We start from the raw sequence: 21,047 nt of genomic DNA on the forward strand, positions 1-21,047 counted from the left end.
CCCCCCCCCCCCCCCCCCCCTGCATCGGTGTCTCCTCTGGGCTCCTTGGCTCGTCCTCCGCCTTGTTCTTCACAGCAGCCAGAGCAGTCTTTGCAGCCTGGAAGCAGATCATGTTGTTCCCTTACTCAGACTCCTGATGGCTCCTTACCGTGTCCACAGAGCCTTGCATGGGCCTCCCCTGCCTGCGTTTCCCACCTCATTTCGTGCATTTCTCCCCTGGGTCACAGCTGCAGCCACCTTGGCTGTCCTGTGGCTCCAGCACACCAAACCAGCTTCTGCTTTGGGGACTTTGTCCCACTGCTCCTCCTGGGTGGCACCCTCTGCTCCCCAAGTTCTACATGGCCAGTTCCTTTCTGCCCTTCCTCTTGCAGGAAGTGTCTCTTTCTAGCATTCCTGCCTCAACACATGTCATCTCCTCAGGAAGATCCTCTGTCACCCACCCTCAGGCACGCTTTCTCATATCACTCAGTTTCACTCTGTTTCTCATATCACTCTGTGATATTGTTTATTGTTTATTGTTATTGTTTATTGTTTATTGTTATTGTTTATTGTTATATATATATAATATATATATATATAATATATATATATATATTGCCTTATTGTTTAAAAGCCAGCCTATCACCTTCTACAATGTAAGCTTGACCATAAGGACTTTGCCCACCCTGTTCACTGTCTTGTCCTTGGCACCCAGAACAGTGTTCAGTGCACAGCAGATGCTCTAAAGGTGTTGTATGAACAGATGAGGACTTAGCTGGCTCTCTCTTACTGATAATAGTGCCATATCCTGTGAAGCTGAAATAGGAAGAATATTTCCATGGTCATTTCTCTCCTCTTGCTGGGAAAGCACTGTTCACTAAATATAAAGGATCACGTTGTTCAAGCTGGGGCTTGAAGATACTGGTGTTGAGGTGTGAAACTCATGGCCCATTTTACAACGTGCAGATTAGGGAAGGTGTTTCATTGCTTTTTTCTATGAATAGATGGACTTTTCTACAGTGAATTGCAATGGTCAGACTTGAGTAACTGAGGTTGAATTTCTCAAATTTAGTTTACCCTTCTTCCAACGTGTTCTAGGATGAGCATATACACGTGTGCACGTGCACACACAGTTGCTTTCAGAAGAGGCTTCCACAGATTACTTTGTAATTTTAATAGGTGTAAATGTATCCACATCTAAAGAATGTATACTTTCAGAGATGTTTAAGATAATTGATTGCCAGGGTTGTCTAGGTGGCTCAGTTGGTTAAACATCCGACTTTCCTCAGGTCATGATCTCATGGTTTGTGAGTTTGGGCTCCTAATTGAGCTCTGTGCTGACAGCTCAGAGCCTGGAGCCTGCTTCAGATTCTGTGTCTCCCTCTCTCTCTGCCCCTCCCCTGGTTGCACTCTGTCTCTTTTGCTCTTTCTCAAAAATAAATAAACATTAAAAAAAAAAAAAAGATAATTGATATCTATTGAACATCACCAGTTTCAGAATTTGGTGAAGAGAGGATGGATTAGAGAAGTAATATCTTAATGAAATAATATATTAAGGAATAGATAATGAAAGTGGGAAGGTTGAAGGGATATTGAAAAGAATAGAAAACAGGGTTCTGATTCTTTTTCAACGGTTTCTTTTCTGGTCTTCTAGTAAGTTCTGTCTTGGATGTAGAAGTTAGGGAGCTTTCCTTAGATAGGTTTCTTGAACTATGGAGATTCCACGGGTTCTAAGAGATCTTAATTGGTGATGTGATGAGTGAAAGAAATGTATCAGAGGAGTTCTCCTAGCTCTGTCATTTGACACCACACTTCCCAACACTCCCCGAAGACAATCGTAAATACACTCTACTAGTAAAAACAAACACAAAAATATTAAACTCAGTATACATGCCCAAATGTTTCTCAGAGGGGGTATATACAGTTAACTATATGAGCTGTTTAAAAATGACAGCCCCAAATGATTTTAGCAGTTTTGCATAGGGATAACGAGTAGCTTATTGTACTATGCTGTGTATTCAGTAGGTATTTATACCACGTGGTGCAGACTTTGTAATTTACATCAATAATATTTTTCATGGGTGTCCTTTGGAATCATTTCAGTTGATCTGGGGGTAGTTGTCCCTCACTTTCATTTAAAAATTTTTTAATGTTTATTTATTTTTGAAAGACAGTGTGTGAGTGGGGAAGGAGTAGAGAGAGAGGGAGACACAGAATCTGAAGCAGGCTCCAGGCTCTGTGCTGTCAGCACAGAGACCCATGCGGGCTCAAACCCAGGAACCATGAGGTCATGACCTGAGCTGAAGTCAGACCCTTAACCAGCTGAGCCACCTAGGTGTCCCTAGTTGTCCCTCACTTTCAGAAATTATATTTACCTGTGATGCATAGCCCTCAAATAAAGTACAGAAATCTCAATTAATTCTGCATGTTTTTTCTGAGAATTTAACTGTTAATAAAAAACTGACAAATTCATGATCCATTGTGACTACATTGTCTTCCAAAATTAACTATGTTTGTTTATTTTTAATCTTAGAGATGTGGTGAATCAGAGGTCTTGGATGAGAAGGAGTCCATTTCTTCAGCCTCTCTTGCTGGATCTAGTTTGCCTGTTTTCCAGAATGTGCTACTAAGGTTTTTAGATACACAGGCCCCCTCATTATGTAAGTAAAGTTCTTTGCTTCTAGATCTTAAACAAGAAATTGACCAGTTTTGGGGAATTAATGCTTCTTTTTTTTCCTACCTTACATCATAATCAAAAGTTCTTGGTGCTGAATATAATGTATATCTTACTGCGCAAAATTTTGTTGTGTGTTTTTAATGGAGATTTCTATGCAGTTTTAAAATCAAGTGAGCTTCAAAGATTTAAAAATTTCTAGAGTTTCAAAAATTTAAAAATGAGTCCCCTCATTGTCTAATTAATATTTGGTGGTCTAGTTTTCCCTTTCTAGATCTTTCTTATCAAACAAGAGGAACTATGGTCTTGTGATGTTTCGCTATCTAATCACTATTGTGATTACGAATTTTCTGTTTTTGCTTAGTTTTCAAAATAATCTGATTTTCTACATTTCTAATAAGAAAATAAAAGTACTTTGTATCCAAGTCCTTGATACAAGGAAATAATTTGTACATATAGTTGGCTGCTTGCCTACACTTCATGGGTTGTTCTGTCAACTCCGGTTCTTCCTTTTTTTTTTTTTTTATTTTTTAAAGTTTATGTATTTATTTTTGAGAGGTGGGGAGGGGCAGAGAGAGGAGGAGAGATAGAATCCTAAGCCGGCTTCACGCTCTCAGTGCAGAGCTTGATATGTGAGGCTTCATCTCACGAACTTTCAGATCACGACCTGAGTCAAAATCAAGAGTCAGGCACTTCATCAACTGAGCCACCTAGATGCCCTATCATCTCCCATTCTTCTATCTTTTATTCTGTTGTTCATGGGGAGTTGAGGGTTTGGGAATTACAAACCCAGTGGGTTTATACAGTAAGTGCACACTTAAAAAAAATTGTTTATGCATGTTAAGAGGGCTTGATCTTATTCTGAGGCTTTTGTGTGACAAAGTACAGCAGGGAGGATGGATAGTGATGAAACAACAAAAATGGCACAAGGAAATGTGGTAGGGGTGGCAAGGACAGGTTTGTGGTGAAGAAGGAGGTAACCTAACAAGAAACAGTACTACTTTCCATTCCTCTCAGAAAGTCCTTGGTTTGGGTTGAATGATACTTTGGGCTGAGGTTCTTTTAGTTCGTTGGTGGCTGTTGTGGGCTAGAGGGAGAGCAAGAGCCAGAGAGATACTGGTGGTTGGGAAGTAGGGGGCAACAGTGAAACATGGAAAAGGAAGCAGAAAAATACAGGGATGGAAGAGATCCTGGAGAGTAGAAAATAGATTGCCGGGAATGGATGTTAGCTTCTCTAACTTATCTTGTATCCTGGGGGAGAAAGGTACACATTTGCCCTTCGTGCCCCTTATCCTGTCCTCACTCCTGTTGGTTCTTTGGGAAGACCTTTCTCCTGTGCCTTTGCTTGTTCTAGATCTGGTTTCCTGCTGTCAGAGAAAGCTGTGCTTCTCTTCTGTCATTGTTGTTTGTCATTGACTTCGGTGGTGGACAGCAGCAAATGCTTAGGCTTCAGTTTTAGGGAGCGAGCTTCATGTTGCCTAGATTTTGTTTGTCTTTGTTGGTGTTTGTGAGTGCGATGGCACCACAGACTGAGTGCTGAAGGATTGTTCTTAACCTTTTTTAGTCTCTGTCGAGGGTACAAAGTTGTAGAATGCAACTGCAATATTAAGTTACCACGTGAGTTAAATAGACTGGCTATGAATTGAGCAAGACTGCAGAGCTCCATCTTTATGCCCTTCTTTTTTATTCCATCTTCCCTTTTTTTTTTTTCCAGTAGATGCCACTCACTATTATTTTCAGGTACCTTTTCAGTTGTTACGTTGTGAAGTTTTTGAAAAAGTGTGCACACACGTCATGAATATATCGACACCCTCAAGCTATAAAAATAGTCATGAGCTGTTTCAGTAGTAAAACCAGAGGAAAGCAGTTTAGCTCTGCTTCCCTCCCACCCACTCCATGTGTACCTGAAATTTTGTGTTTGTATTAATTGAATGGTTATTCATTTGCCAAGGACCACTATCTTTAAATTTGAACTTGAGCTTAGCACATCGGATATTGTTTTTTAATTACAGGGGGACAATCAAAACCCCCGTGCCAGTCTTGCACAACTGCTTCTGTCTCATAGTGAATTTTCCAATAAATGTTTCACTGTGTTAAAAAAAAAAATGTATGAAAATATTGTTAAGCCTTCCTTTTTTGTGGGTTTTTTTTTTTTTTTTTTTTTTTTTTTTTTCCTGCCAGGTCAGGGAGACAATTCTTGATTTGTTTCTTTATAGCGGATCCAAACAGTGAATGTGAAAAAGTAGAATTTGTGAATTTGGTGCTGCTCTTCTGTGAGTTCATCCGACACGATGTCTTCTCCCATGATGCGTACATGTGTACCCTCATATCTCGGGGAGACTTGTCAGTCAGCGCCTCGACTCGGCCGCGATCGCCAGCAGGAGAAAATGTAGATGAGCACTATCCAAAGGACCATGACATGAAAATGGAGGTATGCCCCTGGGAGTGGTGCCCCAAACCCGAAAACCACACTCAGCTGGGCAACTAGTTTCACAAGGATTGTTTGGTGGTGGAAGGGTGATTACATTTTACTTGTATTCTCCCATTACAGAACTTGTTTATCTCTACCCCAAACTTGTGGAGAAAAAAAACAAAACAAAAAACAACATTGGATTATAATTGATACATTCCAGAAGTTTCTTTTGGATATTCTAAAACTATTAATGAAAAGGTTTGACAGTCCGTAACATTTTTTTACTGGACAGGAATTAAATACTTCCAATTTTATGTGTTTCTAAATTCCAGTTTCCTTGAATGTTGTGACTTAAAATCAGATTTGTTTTGGTCCCATTAGAAGGAGCATCTTTAACCCCAATTCATTCATTGTTTCTGTCTTTGATACAAAATGGGAATTCTGTTTTGATCATAACACATATTTTCATTTAAATTAACAACTTTATCTCTCAAATGTTGCGGAATTTTTTTTTCAACAAATTATAATACTCTGAGTATGACTTTTATCATTTTCTGCCGGTTTCTGGTGTTTTGGACATCATTCCAGATACTTAAAGAAGTTTTCAAGGCAGAAAACATGAAGGTGGTGATGAGAAAGAGTAGAAAATGGTGAGAGATTGTGACAGTTCCTTAAAATCAAGCTTCAAATTGGTTCTGTGGGAGTTTAAGCATAATGAAAATATTATGGTAGTTTTAAAACTGTGGTTATCCTTGTAAAGACCTGATGTTAGAATTGCATGTGTGAATTCATAGTTTGTGCTCTTAAGATTTGGTGATCAAATGGTGCAGGAATTAAAAAAAAAAAAATCATCTCCTTAATGTAAACACCATTGTTTCCGAATTTGACCACGGTAGAAGTTTAAAGGCTAAAAGCTAAAGTTACTGTACCTGTTGATGCTTCATCTATGTTTCTGCTTTTTCTTTTCTATTCTTGGATGTCCAGGTATCTTGTATCTTGGGTATACTCTTAGATTTTTCTAAGTACAGTTGGTGAGCATGTGACTGGAAATAGCCCAGAGGAGGGACGTTATGGCCAATTTGATTTTTAATTAGGAAGTTTGTGTGCTTTTTCCTTCAAGTATCATGGAAGTTAAATCTTTTTTTTTATCATGAGGATAAAGAATGTGACTTTGTAAAAACAGTGAATGTCTTAAAACTTCCTTCTCTTTTTTGGGAAAAGTAGATACTAGGGAGAGAAAAGACATAGGATGGTTAAAAAATCATTGTCATATTTTAGCTAGTTTGTAATGAACTACAAAATTTACAGTGCAACTTTCTTTCTCTGGCAATTATCAGGAACAGACTATTATGGCGCATATGGGCATTGACTCAGGAACTACTAATATTTTTGATGAAGTAGACAAGAATGACTTTAAAACTGACTTTGGTTCGGAGTTTCCAGTAGGTTCAACCTTCAAATTCTTATTGACTATTAACCCCTCCTCCCCGCCTGCACCCCAGCTTGTCTCCATCCTTCTGTTCCTTGACCCATGTCCTGGAATGACCTGTGTATTTGTGATGTAAATGTGCTCATTCCATACTCCTTTCTAGTGTACAGTTACTCATCTTGTGATTGTCTCATTTCAGCTCATTCATAGTTTTGGTTGCATCGCCTCCTTTGTGAATTATAACATTCTATCCTCCTGGCTGACTGTCTTTTCTCTTTTGTTCATTTTGAGACCATTGTCTGTGAGGAATACATGAAGATAGTAGTTTCATCGTGACAGTCCTTGTTGACTTGCTATGTATGTGTTCAGTTTCTAAATAATAGCTTTCCTGGCTCTGGACTTGTTATACTTCTTCAACCATATCTCAGTATGGTTACAGTATTTTCTTCCTCATGGATCCAAATGAGGTCCTTTACAAAAAATCATACTGTTTGGGGTATATACTAAAAGCTTTATTATTCATTAGTTTATTTTTTAAACTTATTTATTTTGAGAGAGAGAGAGTGTGTGCACACAAGTGAGAGACTGAGGGAGGAGCAGAGAGAGAAGGTGAGAGAGAGAGAGTCCCGAGCAGGCTCAGCTCTGAGCCAAGTCTGATGTGGGACTTGAACTCACCAACTGTGGGATCATGACCTGAGGTGAAACCAAGATTCAGACACTTAATCATAACCAACTGAGCCACCGAGGCACCCCACTGTTATTCATTAGTGTTGTTAATTATTTCTTTGTGTATGTTTTTGTGGGAGATTGAGCCTTATGAGGAAACATTTAACCTTGAAGTCCAATGTTAACTCTGGCCCTCTGGAGAGTGCAGCTCTGAACAGTTCTTACATGTGTGTGGTTGTCACTTTCTTATCTGCAAAATGGGGCATGATGTTGATGGTCTCCTCTGGATCTGAATATGAATTTTGTGGAAATTAACAAAATTTATTTATATATTTTCTTAGTGTTTAAATAAGGAAAAGATAGTGTATGAATGTCGTGTGTGTGAAGTTCTGGCATGTAGCACTGTGTTGTGTTGCTCTCTTTCATTTACAATCTCCAACATTTGTTTTACATGACTTAGATTTTTTCTCCCATGCCTGGAGAATCCTGTGAGAATGCCAACCCTTCCTTGGGCAGAAGAATGTCGGTTAATGGTGAGAAGTTGCTTAAGAGAGAAAAACCCAGGGAGTTGATTTTTCCATCTAATTATGACCTTCTGCGGCACCTGCAGTATGCAACACATTTCCCCATACCTCTGGTAAGTCATTGCTTCCATCAGTTGGCACCCTGATTGTTCCATTATGGGATCATTAGCCATTGATTATTCCATTGTGTGCCTCCATAACACATATGAAAGGAGGTGAGTTTTTGCATTTACTGCTTCTTTTGTTATAATTACAAGTGTATAGCACACATACGGATGTAGTTTAAATTTGTGATGTGATACTACTGGCTAGCTAGATTTAATTGAATTTTCTAGGTTACTATCCTTTTATCAAGAGCATTTGAGTCACTGTAAATGATGTCTAAATGTGTTTTCCTATTTTTTGAAACTTCATTTACTAGTAGCTCTTATGTGCGTTGTATTGTGCTAGGTACTTGTGGTATTAGACAGATGAATGAGAATTGGGGGCATAGGAAAGATGAATAAGATAGGAGGGAGACACATATAAAATGATCAACACTAAAATGAGTGCAGTGATTGAGTGAAACCACATGTGCCCTCTGGAAGATAAACCATTTGACATTCTTGGGTCTCTTCCACTCTCAGAGAATAAGTAAGTATTAAAGGGGAGAGAGAACATCTGATTGAGAAATGGGTTAAGGCTTCATAGAAGAGGTTGTATATGACATGGACTTGGGTTTTGATCTGTTGAATTTAAGAATTGATAGCATATGAGAAATACTTGGGAAATTTAGTGTTGGACTCAGAACTTGTGATTTGCGTTTTGCTGAAAGGGAACAACATCGGTTTCTTGATATTCATAAAAATTGGGCCCAAATCTAAATGTGTTTATATTCTTAAATTACTGTTTTTTCTCCTGGAATTTTAAGTGAAATGTTAATGAGTCATTCTTTCATTGAGCACTAATAATATAATTATTATTATTATTATTATTATTATTTTAACAAGTGTAATTTTGAGGAATGTATACTGTTATCTTCTGGATACCTTTGAGGAATTTTGATCTGTAAACTAAACATTTTTTTTTTTTAAGTTTATTTTGAGAGAGAGAGAGAGAGACACCACATGTGTAAGTCGGGGAGCGGCAGAGAGAAAGAGAGAGAGAGAATCCCAAGCAGGCTCTGCATTGTCAGCACAGAGCCTGATGCAAAGCTTGAGCTCAGGAATTTCGAGATCATGACCTGAGCCAAAGTTGGATGCTTAACCAACTGAGCCACCCAGGCACCCCTAAATAGTTTAATTTTTAATTTTTGTTGTTATTTTGGAACTTTCAAAATCACTACACCTATATATATTTTTATTACAATTTTTCTGTCCAGAGCTATGTCAAAAGTTGCCACAATTCTTTCTTGCACATCACTGGCTGAATACATTTTTTAGCTGTTACCTGTATACATCACTCATTTTCAACATAATGGAATAATCTCACTGTTCATTTAGAACAATAGAAGGGGTGGCCTGATAGTTTAGAGATGTGTCCTGAAGAGTTTATGGATGAACTATTACAGTGCCTGGAATTTGCTTTAAAAATAGTTGGGAGTCAAGAGTGGGGTTAGGCAGTATATGGAAGTCTGGAGTTTGGTTAACCGTTAATGCACCAATGTTAATTTCCTACTTTTGGCAAACGTGTCATGGTTACATGAGGCATTAACGTTAGGGCGAACTGCATGAAAGGTATATGGGAACTTTCTGTACCATCTGTGTACCTTTTCTATAAATCTTAAAGTATTCCAAACTAAAAAGTTAATTTAAATATAAGGGCGAGGGGTAATAGAGCAGATATGACAAAATGATGAAAATGGCTGAAACTAGTTGAAGATTCTGTGTTTCTCTCTTGGGTAAGTGGAGCTTTGCTGGCCTTCCTCTTCCTTGCATCTGGGCTTGCAGGACACTACCCAAACACGGACATCTTTATTCTGTTGTTCATGTAATCCTTGGCTGCACAGTCATTCCCACCATGTAACATTCTAAAGACTGTCCACTTCCTTAGAGGAAGAAGCATGAATGATTTCCAGTGATTAAGTCTCTCATGATGGATTATGATAGAATTCAACTGTAATGCGTTCATACAAGAACTGCTAGAAAATTGATATCATTGGATACAGTTTATTAATAGCTTTCCATCACCAGTTGCCCTAGACTTCCCTTTACTGTGTCATTTAGAATAAAATATTAGTAAGGGGAAAATGAACATATATGCTAATATGAGATTGACATTAGGAATGCTGTACAGAGTCTGGTTCTCTTTCTTAATAAAGGTATATTGCCATTTTTTTTTTTCAACGTTTATTTATTTTTGGGACAGAGAGAGACAGAGCATGATCAGGGGACGGGCAGAGAGAGAGGGAGACACAGAATCGGAAACAGGCTCCAGGCTCTGAGCCATCAGCCCAGAGCCTGACGCGGGGCTCAAACTCACGGACCGCGAGATCGTGACCTGGCTGAAGTCGGACGCTTAACCGACTGCGCCACCCAGGCGCCCCTCTCTTTCTTAATAAAAAGGGAAAGTTTGACTAACTTATTATACATGTGAGGAAAATATGAGAATGTGCTGGGGGAAAAAAAAATTGTTTGCCTCCTCCCTCCAGCCCCCGATCTTGAAGATGTGGCCCTAGTGAGTGAAGACCAAGGAAAGAAGACTACTAGGGCCTTGACTAAAAGATTCAGGAAAAGAATCTAGTAGTTGTATGTAGGACTATATGAATGATGTCTTGATTTGCCTGTCAGTAACAACATGTTGTTAGACTATTGACAAAGACAAGTTTTAGTGTATCACCATTCTACCAGCCTGTAACATAATTGTGTCCTTTACACCTTGTGTCAGATAGGTGATGCAGTGCGGGGTTCTGTCGTTACCACTAGCTAACTAGAATTTGTCCAGCACTTACCATGTTAGAAGGGTAATAGACATTTTCTTTTGTGCATTTTCTCACTTATTATTCTCTTCAAAATCCGGGAATACTGAAATTGTACACAGGAATTGTCTTGGGTTCAAGCTTCAGAAAATAATTCCTCTCAATGCGGTACTAAAAATAGCCCCGGAATGAAACCTGTTTTGTTAGCTTCCAGGAACACCATTTCTTTCTTTCTTTTTTTGTTTTTGTTTTTAACATAAATGGGAAAGTTGATTAAAGCGAAAGTACACTTTTGAGATGTGAGAGTGGGCGAGCTCTCTGTCTCTCGAGAGTGCTGCCAGGAACACCATTTATTAATCACCGCAGCTAGTACAAATGTATTACCAATTGTTGTAATTGTTGTAAAAGTTGGGCTTTTGCTCTTGAAATGAGAAAAAACCCCCACATAGTCTCAAGTCTGGTTATCTAAATTTTTCAATCTTCTTTTTCCTAAATCTTTTATTTAATACCATCTATTGAATTCTTTCTGCATTACTTGTAGTCTAGAGAATTTGATCTAAGGATTGTGACCCTGAGAGCTAGAGTCACCCATTCTTTAAACTGTTGGCCCCACGTGGGGTCAGTCTCAGACATGGCACCAGTCAGCCCAGCACATGTTGTGTTCGTAAGAAGGCCTTGCTATGTGGATCTGGCATGTCTATTTTAAGGCCATTTGACTAGTGCTGTTTTTCCGTACCTTTGATGTGAGTTTCTAGTTCCAAAACAGTAGTTTCAGCAGGTAGTATAGTTTAACACCGTGCTTGGAAATGTTATAGGGTAATATTTCATGTTACTACAAAATGAAAATAAGAAGTCACTGAAGTTGTCGTCGCTAACATTAGAAAATCTTTAAAATCTATGAGAATATGAGTATATATAGTACATCGAAAACTATCCATGTATTTTCAAGCCTTTTTCGAAATAAACAGTTTTAGTTATTGTTTTAGAAAAACCATTAGATCTTAATTGGAGTAGTGAGCTAGATGATGACTAAAAATAAATCAGGACAAGTGGTTTCATGTAAAGATCAGCTGGATTTTATTTAGTATGATCTAAATGGTTTTTTTTTTTTTTTTTTTTTTTTAACGTTTATTTATTTTTTTGGGACAGAGAGAGACAGAGCATGAACGGGGGAGGGGCAGAGAGAGAGGGAGACACAGAATCAGAAACAGGCTCCAGGCTCTGAGCCATCAGCCCAGAGCCCGACGCGGGGCTCGAAGTCACAGACCGTGAGATCGTGACCTGGCTGAAGTCGGACGCTTAACCGACTGCGCCACCCAGGCGCCCCTGATCTAAATGGTTTTAAATCGTGTTGCCAAAGGGCTTTCTGGCATCTTACATGGAGATCATTTTGCATATTTCTATCAAGAAGTCAGTTCCCAATATTCAAATGGATACTTCATGAATGACTCTGAGTCTGTGTCATAAAACTTCTTTAGGTTTCAAGGATAATGCAAGGTGTTGTGTTGGTTCAGCAGTACTTTTTAGGTTTTTTGTTTTGTTTTTGTATGAACGTGGTTTAAGCACCACAAGGGTGCTGCTCGATTTACATTTAGAAACAGTTTCTGAGTAAAGCAGGCCACATATGGTAGCTGTCTTTTACTTAGGCTATCTTTTCTCTTTCCCAGTACTTACTGTCACTGAGACAGGAAGTGATAGCATGACATATCCCATATTTTATGCACTGCTCTCACCACTTGATTTTTCTTTTGGAGTCTTGGTCTCCTTATGTGAAGCAAAAGTCTTGGTGACTTTTAGGCGGAATGCTTTTGAGAGATGGTAGTACAGGATAGGATCAAAACACAGGTTCGACACTGCCAGGAGCAGCGTGGCCTCTTTGGCTTTGAAGAGTGAAATCCTGGTTGGGCAGTCAGATATTACTTCTGTCTGGCTGAGGGTGTATGGGATTCGGACAATGTGATACGGAACAAAGCATATAATGTAGCCTGTAGTCACTAAAAGTATGTTGATGAGGGCCCTTTTCACATATAGATAATTTTCATTATCTTTGTTTCTGTAGAGTTGTCGAATTACAAGGCAGTTAGATATTAAAATGATGGCTGAGAAATTTAAAAATATTGCTACACATATGAAATTGGTCAGCAAATGCCAGTTTCTTCCAAACTCCTTTTTGAATTCCATGCATCCCACATTTGGCTTCTCCTCGATGTCTTTGATGGGAATTATCATGTTGGGCACCATTATAAGAAGGACCATTAGCCACACCACGGTCGATATCATTTTGGCAAATCCAGGTTCTTGTATCCGATAAATCTTAGAGCTGTACGTCAACTGAAGACAACGATCAATACTGACAAATGCTAAGAAGATAATTGATAAGTACATATTAATGTAGATGAGGCAGGCTGTCACTTGGCAGTGAAATATCTTCAGCTTCCAGGGTGCCACACCCAAGTCAACAACGATTTTCACTGGTAATGCCAGAGTGAGCAGGAAATCAGCTGTAAGCAAGTTAATTAAGTATATGCTTACACACCTGTGATTTGTGTTGTTCTGTATGAAAGCCCAGGTTGCAAAACCACTTCCGATAATTCCAACAAGAAAAACTAAATAAAAAAAATATGTGAACGGCTCCAGACCTGTGTAAACTGGGCAGAAGAGAGAACTGTTTGTCATCTTGAGGGAAAGGAAGGATGACTCTTCAAAAAAAAAAAAAAAAAAAAAAAAATCCGAAGAATCTGTTTAAAAAAATGGTAGGGACGTTAGTAATTAAAATTAGCGACTATTTTCTGTTAAAACATCTATATTCACAATGCTAGGTTACAATTTTTCTAATTCTTTTTTTTTTTAATTTTTTTTTTCAACGTTTATTTATTTTTTGGGACAGAGAGAGACAGAGCATGAACGGGGGAGGGGCAGAGAGAGAGGGAGACACAGAATCGGAAACAGGCTCCAGGCTCTGAGCCATCAGCCCAGAGCCCGACGCGGGGCTCGAACTCACGGACCGCGAGATCGTGACCTGGCTGAAGTCGGACGCCCAACCGACTGCGCCACCCAGGCGCCCCTTCATTTTACTTTTCTAAACAAAACAGGATTTACTAATAATCTCTAATATAAGTGGTAGCTATGCTAAGTAAGTAATAGCTTTAGAGGAGAGAAATTTGAACTTAATGCAACTATCTAAAACCAATATTTTTTAATCAACGTTTATTTATTTTTGGGACAGAGAGAGACAGAGCATGAACGGGGGAGGGGCAGAGAGAGAGGGAGACACAGAATCGGAAACAGGCTCCAGGCTCTGAGCCATCAGCCCAGAGCCCGACGCGGGGCTCGAACTCACGGACCGCGAGATCGTGACCTGGCTGAAGTCGGACGCTTAACCGACTGCGCCACCCAGGCGCCCCACAATTTTTCTAATTCTTATAGGAAATTTTACTGGTGAATTTACTAGATTGTGTGGACTGGTGGGAACGTCTGAGATTATGAGGAAGCCTGGGTTTTCCATGGTGTGATTTCATGATTTTGGAATTCCCATGTATGTTTGCTTCTAGAAGGGATTTTTGTTAAGAAGTTATTTTTATTTATTTTCATCAAGAGACTAATGATTTAAGTTTATTTTCAGAAAGCAAGCGAGCGTGAGTGACTGGGAGCACAAGCAAGGGAGGGGCAGAGAGAGGGATAAAGAGAGAATCCCAAGCAGGCTCTGTATTGTCAGTATGGAGCCCTGTGAGGTGGGGGTGGTGGGCTACAACTCATGAACTGTGAGATCATGACCTGAGCCGAAATACAGAGTCAGTCTCTTAACTGACTGAGCTGCCCAGGCATCCCTTAAGATTTTATTTTTGAGTAACTTCGACACCCGACATGGGTCTCAAACTCACAACCCTGAGATCAAGAGTTGTTCACTTTACCAATCAAGCCGGTCAGGCGCCCCTAGAAGGGATATTTTGACATCACACTTTTGTATTCCGGTAGTTCTTTTGCTACCAGTTGTGTTGGAAGTTAGTTTGCAGAGGAGGTAAGTGAACTGAAATTCTGAGAAACAAAGAAAGGAAATGAAGGTAACATTGTTCGGTTGTGGCTAAGCCTGGAGAGGTTTCACTGAGCTTCCTGGCCTGCTTTTTTCGTAAATTGACAAGAGCTCTTCATGCTGGAGGAATGTAGGCTGAGAGGGGAAGTAATGGGTGACAGAAAATTGTACTGAAATTTAGAGGGAGTTACTTTGAAAGTAGGCCCTTCATTGTGTCATCTACTAGAACATTTTCACAGTCAAAATTGCATTTCATTTTTCTTTTTAGCAGAAAGATTTGAAGGGTTAGAGTCTGGTCTTGATGCTTATTCCTTCCTTTTCCCTCACTCAGTTTCCTAATGACATAGACCTTGTGATGTCCACTATGTAGCCACATGGGACTATTGAGCACTTGAAACGTGGCCATTTCAGATTGACATGTGCTGTGAATGCAAAATACACACTGGGTTTTAAAGATGTTTTAGGTTGGGGCGCCTGGGTGGCGCAGTCGGTTAAGCGTCCGACTTCAGCCAGGTCACGATCTCACGGTCCGTGAGTTTGAGCCCCGCGTCGGGCTCTGGGCTGATGGCTCAGAGCCTGGAGCCTGTTTCCGATTCTGTGTCTCCCTCTCTCTCTGCCCCTCCCCCGTTCATGCTCTGTCTCTCTCTGTCCCAAAAATAAATAAACGTTGAAAAAAAAATTAAAAAAAAATAAATAAATAAAGATGTTTTAGGAGATATTATAAAAAACATTACAAGTAGTAAAATTTCACTATTGTATACAAATAGTACAGTTAATAAAATCTCAATATTTTTATATTCAGCATATGTTGAAATGGTATTTTTGATGTATTAGGTTAAGTACGTTATTAAAATTAATTTCTCCTGTTTATTTTTGCTTTTGTAATGCAGGTACTAGATCATTCTAAAGTATCTTTCTGGTTTGTGTCCTAGTTCTATTAAACTGTGCTTGTATGGATGTTTCTGTGTCAGTGCTTTTTTTTTTTTAAATTATTTTTAATGTTTGTTTATTCTTGAGACAGAGAGCATGAGCGGGGGAGAGGCAGAGAGAGAGGGAGACACAGAATCAGAAACAGGCTCCAGGCTCCAGGCTCTGAGCTGTCAGCATAGAGCCTGATATAGGGCTCGAACTCATGGACTGTGAGATATGACCTGAGCAGAAGTCAGATGCTTAACCTGTTAAGCCATCCAGGCGCCCGTCTGTCAGTGTTCTTGAGAAATTAGACCATGGATGTATTTTAAAGGCTTCTAGAACAAGAATATATGATCATTGGTTACAAAATTTTCAAGGAGAAGCTCAGTTATGTTAGCATGAAAACATCTATCATACTTGAGTGTTTTCTTTTTTCTTTCATTGTAGGGTTTGAAAAGTGTAGGACATGTTCTTAGGACCATTGTGATTGACGCTGATAATGCTGAAATCATGACGTATTCCCTCCATTCCTGGAGGGAATTGTTCCTCCTCCTGGAACAATTAGAGGTTGATAAGTGCAAGTTAAACCATTTGGGCTTCGTTTACTCCCTCTGACCTGGTCGAAATTAATGCTCTTAGTGCCATAGGTACATCTCTCTAGTGCTGATTCTGGTGTGCATGCTCCTCATACATAGTAAACACCTGCCTTTTGTTTCAAAGACCAGAAGATTTTGTGTTTTAGCAGAAAAAAAACCGATACACAACTTCTTAAAAATAGCAAATAAGTACAGTGGCTAAAAAGTCCAAATAAGCCCATTCTCTGAAACCTCCATTTATTTTTTATTTAAAAAAAAATTTTTTTTTTCAATGTTTATTTATTTTTGGGACAGAGAGAGACAGAGCATGAATGGGGGAGGGGCAGAGAGGGAGGGAGACACAGAATCGGAAACAGGCTCCAGGCTCTGAGCCATCAGCCCAGAGCCCGACGCGGGGCTCGAACTCCCGGACCGCGAGATCGTGACCTGGCTGAAGTCGGACACTTAACCGACTGCGCCACCCAGGCGCCCCTGAAACCTCCATTTAAAAGTAAAACAACAGAGGTGCCCGGGAGGCTCAGTCAGTTGGGCATCCAACTCTTGACTTTGGCTCAGGTCATGATCTTATGATTTGTGAGATTGAGCCCCACATTGGACTCTGACAGCATGGAGCCTGCTTGAAATTCTCTCCCTCAGTAAAAAACCAAAAATTTTTGAAGTCTTTCTGATCCTTAATTCTCCTAATTATTTAATGATCCACTGTGTACATCTTGGGATGAAACAATCTACAAGCAGACTGACAAGGCAGATGTATATGAAACTTTATAAAATGTCATTTAAAAGGGTACATGTCCTTCTTCTTTTCCTACTTGCCATAGGACTTCAGAGTTCATGGATAATTCATTCTGTACTAAACTCAGTGAAAATAATTGAGTACTTACTTGTGTCTGGTACTGAGCTAAGTATTTTACCTTTCATTATTCCTGTCATGTTGGTGTTATTATCCCTACTTTACATATGAGAATACTGAGGCACAACAAGGTCAAGTAACACCCAGGGTTATATAGCTGTTAAATTATAGACTCAGGATTCTAACTCAGAAGTCTGATCTCAGAAGCTATGTTCAAAACTACTCTAGAACTCTCGATTAGAGTAATGATGATGCTAGTGATGATGATAATGACTATTATTATCGAGCCAGCCTTACTAAGTGCTTACTATGTGGCAGGAACTCTATTTTAAGCAATTTTCATATAAAAGAGCAGAAATAAAATATCGTTCTTAACTTTGTCCCTGAATACTAATAAAGGAAATTTAGACTTTAAGTATTTTGATGTTTCTTTTTGCTATACACACACACACCATATATATGCACACACACTATATTTATATTTATATTTAAAAAACAAACCTACATTCTATCTTTTAAATCTAAACCTCCCTTACTTTCAAAGTTCCTATGACCTAGCTGCTTCAAGCCATCCCTACAGTCTTTATTCTAGTTCTCTAGATTTGTGGGATCGCTACTCTGTGACCTGCTCCTTCTTGCCTTTGTACTTTTAGTTGTGATAAAATTTGGGGGATCATAGGACTTTAAGGATGGAGGGAACCTTTAATGATAGTGTCTAGTCCAAGTCCCAGATCAGTTGAGGACACTGAGTTCTGACACTTGGGTATTGTTCAGGGTTTTCCAGCTTGTGAGAACAGGCTAGAATCTGACCATGTTGCTCATATTCTAGGCTTTCTGCCCTTATCCTTGCTATGTCCAAATCCTTCCTACCTTAAAATGCCTGGAGTAAGTTCTTCATGTCTGCAGTCTCTTACAGGCTTCACTGGCTTCTTAGGACTCTGATACTTCTTTTTTAATTTTATTTTTTAAAATTTACATCCAAATTAGCATATAGTGCAACAATGATTTCAGGAGTGGATTCCTTAATGCCCCTTACCCATTTAGCCCATCCCCCTTCCCACAACCCCTCCAGTAACCCTCTGTTTGTTCTCCGTATTTAAGAGTCTCTTCTGTTTTGTCCCCATCCCTGTTTTTATATTATTTTTGTTTCCCTTCCCTTAGGTTCATCTGTTTTGTCTCTTAAAGTCCTCATATGAGTGAAGTCATATGATATTTGTCTTTCTCTGACTAATTTTGCTTAGCATAATACCCTCCAGTTCCATCCATGTAGTTGCAGATGGCAAGGACTCTAATTTTTGATAGTAACCGTTTATTTGAACCTTGGCACTCTGAGCATCCTTTCCTTCTCTGGGTCCAAAGCTAGTGTTGGGATAAATTGATCTTTGTCTCTGTCTCCCACCTTTGCTCATTATTCCTTTACCGGGTGTTAGGATTTTGGCTTATGCTCTTGTATTTCAAATGTTATATAATAACAGTTAACACAGTATTTTTTTTTTTTAAAGCGTTCCTGTTGCTAATACGATTTATACAAAAAAGCCTCATTTCATAGATGAATATATTAATATTCTCTGTAACTAGAACTGGCCATCCACCCATACCGCCTATGGGTAATTTATTTAAAAATAATTAGAGTGTAACTATTTATTTGATGATGCTGGAGAATCACGTGGCTTTGTACTTGGTTTTCATGAACCTCAGTCTAGATTGCAGTGAAAAACACATGTTGTCATTTAAAAGTTTTGGTACATTGATTAGAGGTCTAATTATACTATAATAACATTCTGTGTTATTTATCACAAATTAGAAAACCAGGCGCTTGCTAATTATTTCGTAAACCAATTATTTACCCTGTGGAAATTTGAGGTATGCAGAGGTACTACAGCAAAGAAAAGATTTCAAGTGGCTCCTTTGTTTAGATAAAGTGCCCATTGCTTAGAAAATAAATAAACTCATTACATTTTTTAAAAAATGAATGTCACAATAGAACGTTCTTGAAATTACCTATTATAATGTTTGTGGAGGAAAGTCCTTTTAAGACCCGTTGTTGTACCCTGTTGTAAAGCCTACAACATGGCGTTTGTCCATCATAAAATGTAACGTTGACTTACTGAATAGTTATGTTCACCTGTAGGTAAGTATTCAGTTTTGTATAAATTAAACTTTTTATTTTTTTAATTTTTTTTGAGAGGGATGGCTGGGGTCATCAGATAGAGGAAAGTTCATAGTGAGAATCTATTTAGAGTTTAATAATGGGTGCCTTCTTACACAGCAGCCTTATTATATGTAGGTATTTCCAACGTACACGTTTTAAGCTTTGAAAATCATAGCTTCCCTTTCTACCAAAAGATACTTGAACATACTGAGTATTTAAAGAGACCTACCTGGGGGGATACTCTCTGAGCCACTGCGGGCTCCTTGCAGGTCTTCACAGAAGCATGAGCTGTTGGCCTGGCCTCAGCAGTAGCAGCTTCATTGCGCGAACGTTGGCTGTACTAAAAATTTCCTTTCCTTTTTGTGTGGTTTTAAAGTGTTGCATATTGACGTAGATGAAGCTGTGGTTTGTAAATAGTTTAACTCTATGAAAGTCTCCCAAAAAGGTTCTTGTCAATTTTGTGTATGCTTTCTGAAGCAATTCAGATTTCTGTATTCTGCTAGAGGAAAGATTTTTACTTGTCCATTGTAGTACCTAACAGTTTTTTGTTTTTTTTTCTTAAGCACCCAAGATGTGTTTTCCATCATAATGATATGAAAGAACATCACTTTTTGTGCCTTGAAAGGGGCTATAAGTTAAATATATTAGATCTTGAAGCCAAATTTCTGATACTCATCAGCCTTTGGAAGTTAATTGTAGTTGGGATTAAAACAATTGTAGTTGGGATTCTGCTGAGACATTTATTAATAAACAACAAAAAGATGTTATATGACATAGTCTGTTAAAGTTCATGTTTTATTTTTTGGTCATTGTAGAAAAATCTGGAAATAAACAAGAAGAAAATTATATGCACAGAGATAATTACTGTTAAAATTTTTGGTATATAAATTGACACAAATTTTGGTACAGATTTAAAAATTCTATGTGTATGTACACCCATCTAATGTGTTATTATATTGTGCATACTGTTGTATGGTTTAATTTTTTCATTCAAGGATATACTGGATCTGTTTTTCTAAGTTAAAAGAGTAGGCCTGCCAGGAGCGGTTGTCAGTTTGGGCCCAGCAGCTTAATGCATTGAGACAGGTATTTAGTAATCAGTACATTGTACGTAATGGAACCTTCCTGTGCATTTCCTGTGCATTTAAATTGTTTAGTTAGATGCTTATTCTGCTTGTGGTGAGCACGTGCTCACTGAGTGTCGGAATGGAACTCAGTGTGGTGAGGGACCTAAAAAAAAGTCACTATCTCATCCACATCATCAAGTGGCTTTGCTAGGTTATCTGCTTTGAATAAAGGTAGGTTTTGAGCTCATATGTCAACCTTATTTTCTGGAGCTCTAAGTCTGCTTGTCCAAAGTTGATTTGTAAGTGCAAAGCCATTTCTTCATCAGTTAGGGTCTGATTTTCTAGTGTTGCTTTATTGCTCTGGTAGTTGCTTTGATTTTGTCTCTTTTTCTCCTAATTATTAGTTTTCCAGATTAAAAAAAAAAAAAGAAAAAAGAAAAAGAAACCTCTCAAGAATCCAAAATGAATTCCTTTCGGTATTCACTTTCAAAAAGAAAAGATCTCTCAAGATACTAAATGAGATGTTAAGTTAGAGAATTTGGGGAGAGTTTAAGGGAACTTTTGAAACAAAACAACAAACCACAACAATGTAAGGATGCTTATGATGATAGTGGCTATTTGTCTCACATTTTCTGGTGTTTTTCCAAATTCATGTAGTGCTAATAACGATGATTAATATGAATATCAGTAATAATTATTACCACTGTTATTATCATAATCACTTTGCAAAAGAAAACTTTTTACATATATTCACTTATAAATCAGATGAAAAAATCCTACATCTTAAGAACCAACGTTAACTTTCATCATAACAGTGCTGGGAAATAATCTGTCTTTTATGATTTGTGTTCAATGTTGT

General features: G+C 38.6%; 2 protein-coding genes across 9 annotated transcripts in view; one reads left to right on the forward strand and one right to left on the reverse strand.

Annotated features, from left to right (window-relative positions):
- MED12L (mediator complex subunit 12L) overlaps positions 1–21,047 on the forward strand; it is a 341,839-nt gene that overhangs the window by 100,122 nt on the left and 220,670 nt on the right. For 4 of the 7 annotated variants that reach the window (XM_040480492.1, XM_040480491.1, XM_040480490.1 and 1 more), the window contains 4 exons: positions 2,513–2,639; positions 4,870–5,084; positions 6,404–6,508; positions 7,622–7,798. In XM_040480492.1, the coding sequence (XP_040336426.1) occupies positions 2,513–2,639; positions 4,870–5,084; positions 6,404–6,508; positions 7,622–7,798 (624 nt within the window). The remainder of the gene's footprint in view (positions 1–2,512; positions 2,640–4,869; positions 5,085–6,403; positions 6,509–7,621; positions 7,799–21,047) is intronic. The other 3 variants (XM_040480494.1, XM_040480495.1, XM_040480496.1) reach the window with 1 other exon arrangement.
- GPR171 (G protein-coupled receptor 171) lies at positions 11,920–20,342 on the reverse strand. 2 transcript variants are annotated; one of them, XM_040480511.1, is made up of 2 exons: positions 19,351–19,862; positions 11,920–13,319 (listed from the first exon to the last, which is right to left on the reverse strand). In XM_040480511.1, exon 2 carries the CDS (start codon positions 13,255–13,257, stop codon positions 12,298–12,300), a length of 960 nt encoding a protein of 319 aa, XP_040336445.1. In that variant the 5' UTR covers positions 13,258–13,319; positions 19,351–19,862; the 3' UTR covers positions 11,920–12,297. The 2 variants fall into 2 exon arrangements, 1 of the variants encoding a protein (XP_040336445.1); XR_005792146.1 differs by lacking the exon at positions 11,920–13,319 and adding an exon at positions 14,000–14,128 and having other exon boundaries at positions 19,351–20,342.

This window comes from Herpailurus yagouaroundi, unplaced genomic scaffold (assembly GCF_014898765.1).
Source record: "Herpailurus yagouaroundi ecotype Mexico unplaced genomic scaffold, PumYag 159, whole genome shotgun sequence".
NCBI lineage: Eukaryota > Metazoa > Chordata > Mammalia > Carnivora > Felidae > Herpailurus > Herpailurus yagouaroundi.

Coding starts and splice junctions, on each gene's coding strand:
- GPR171 (XM_040480511.1), bottom strand. CDS start 13,257: ATGACAAACAGTTCTCTCTTCTGCCCAGTTTACACAGGTCTGGAGCCG.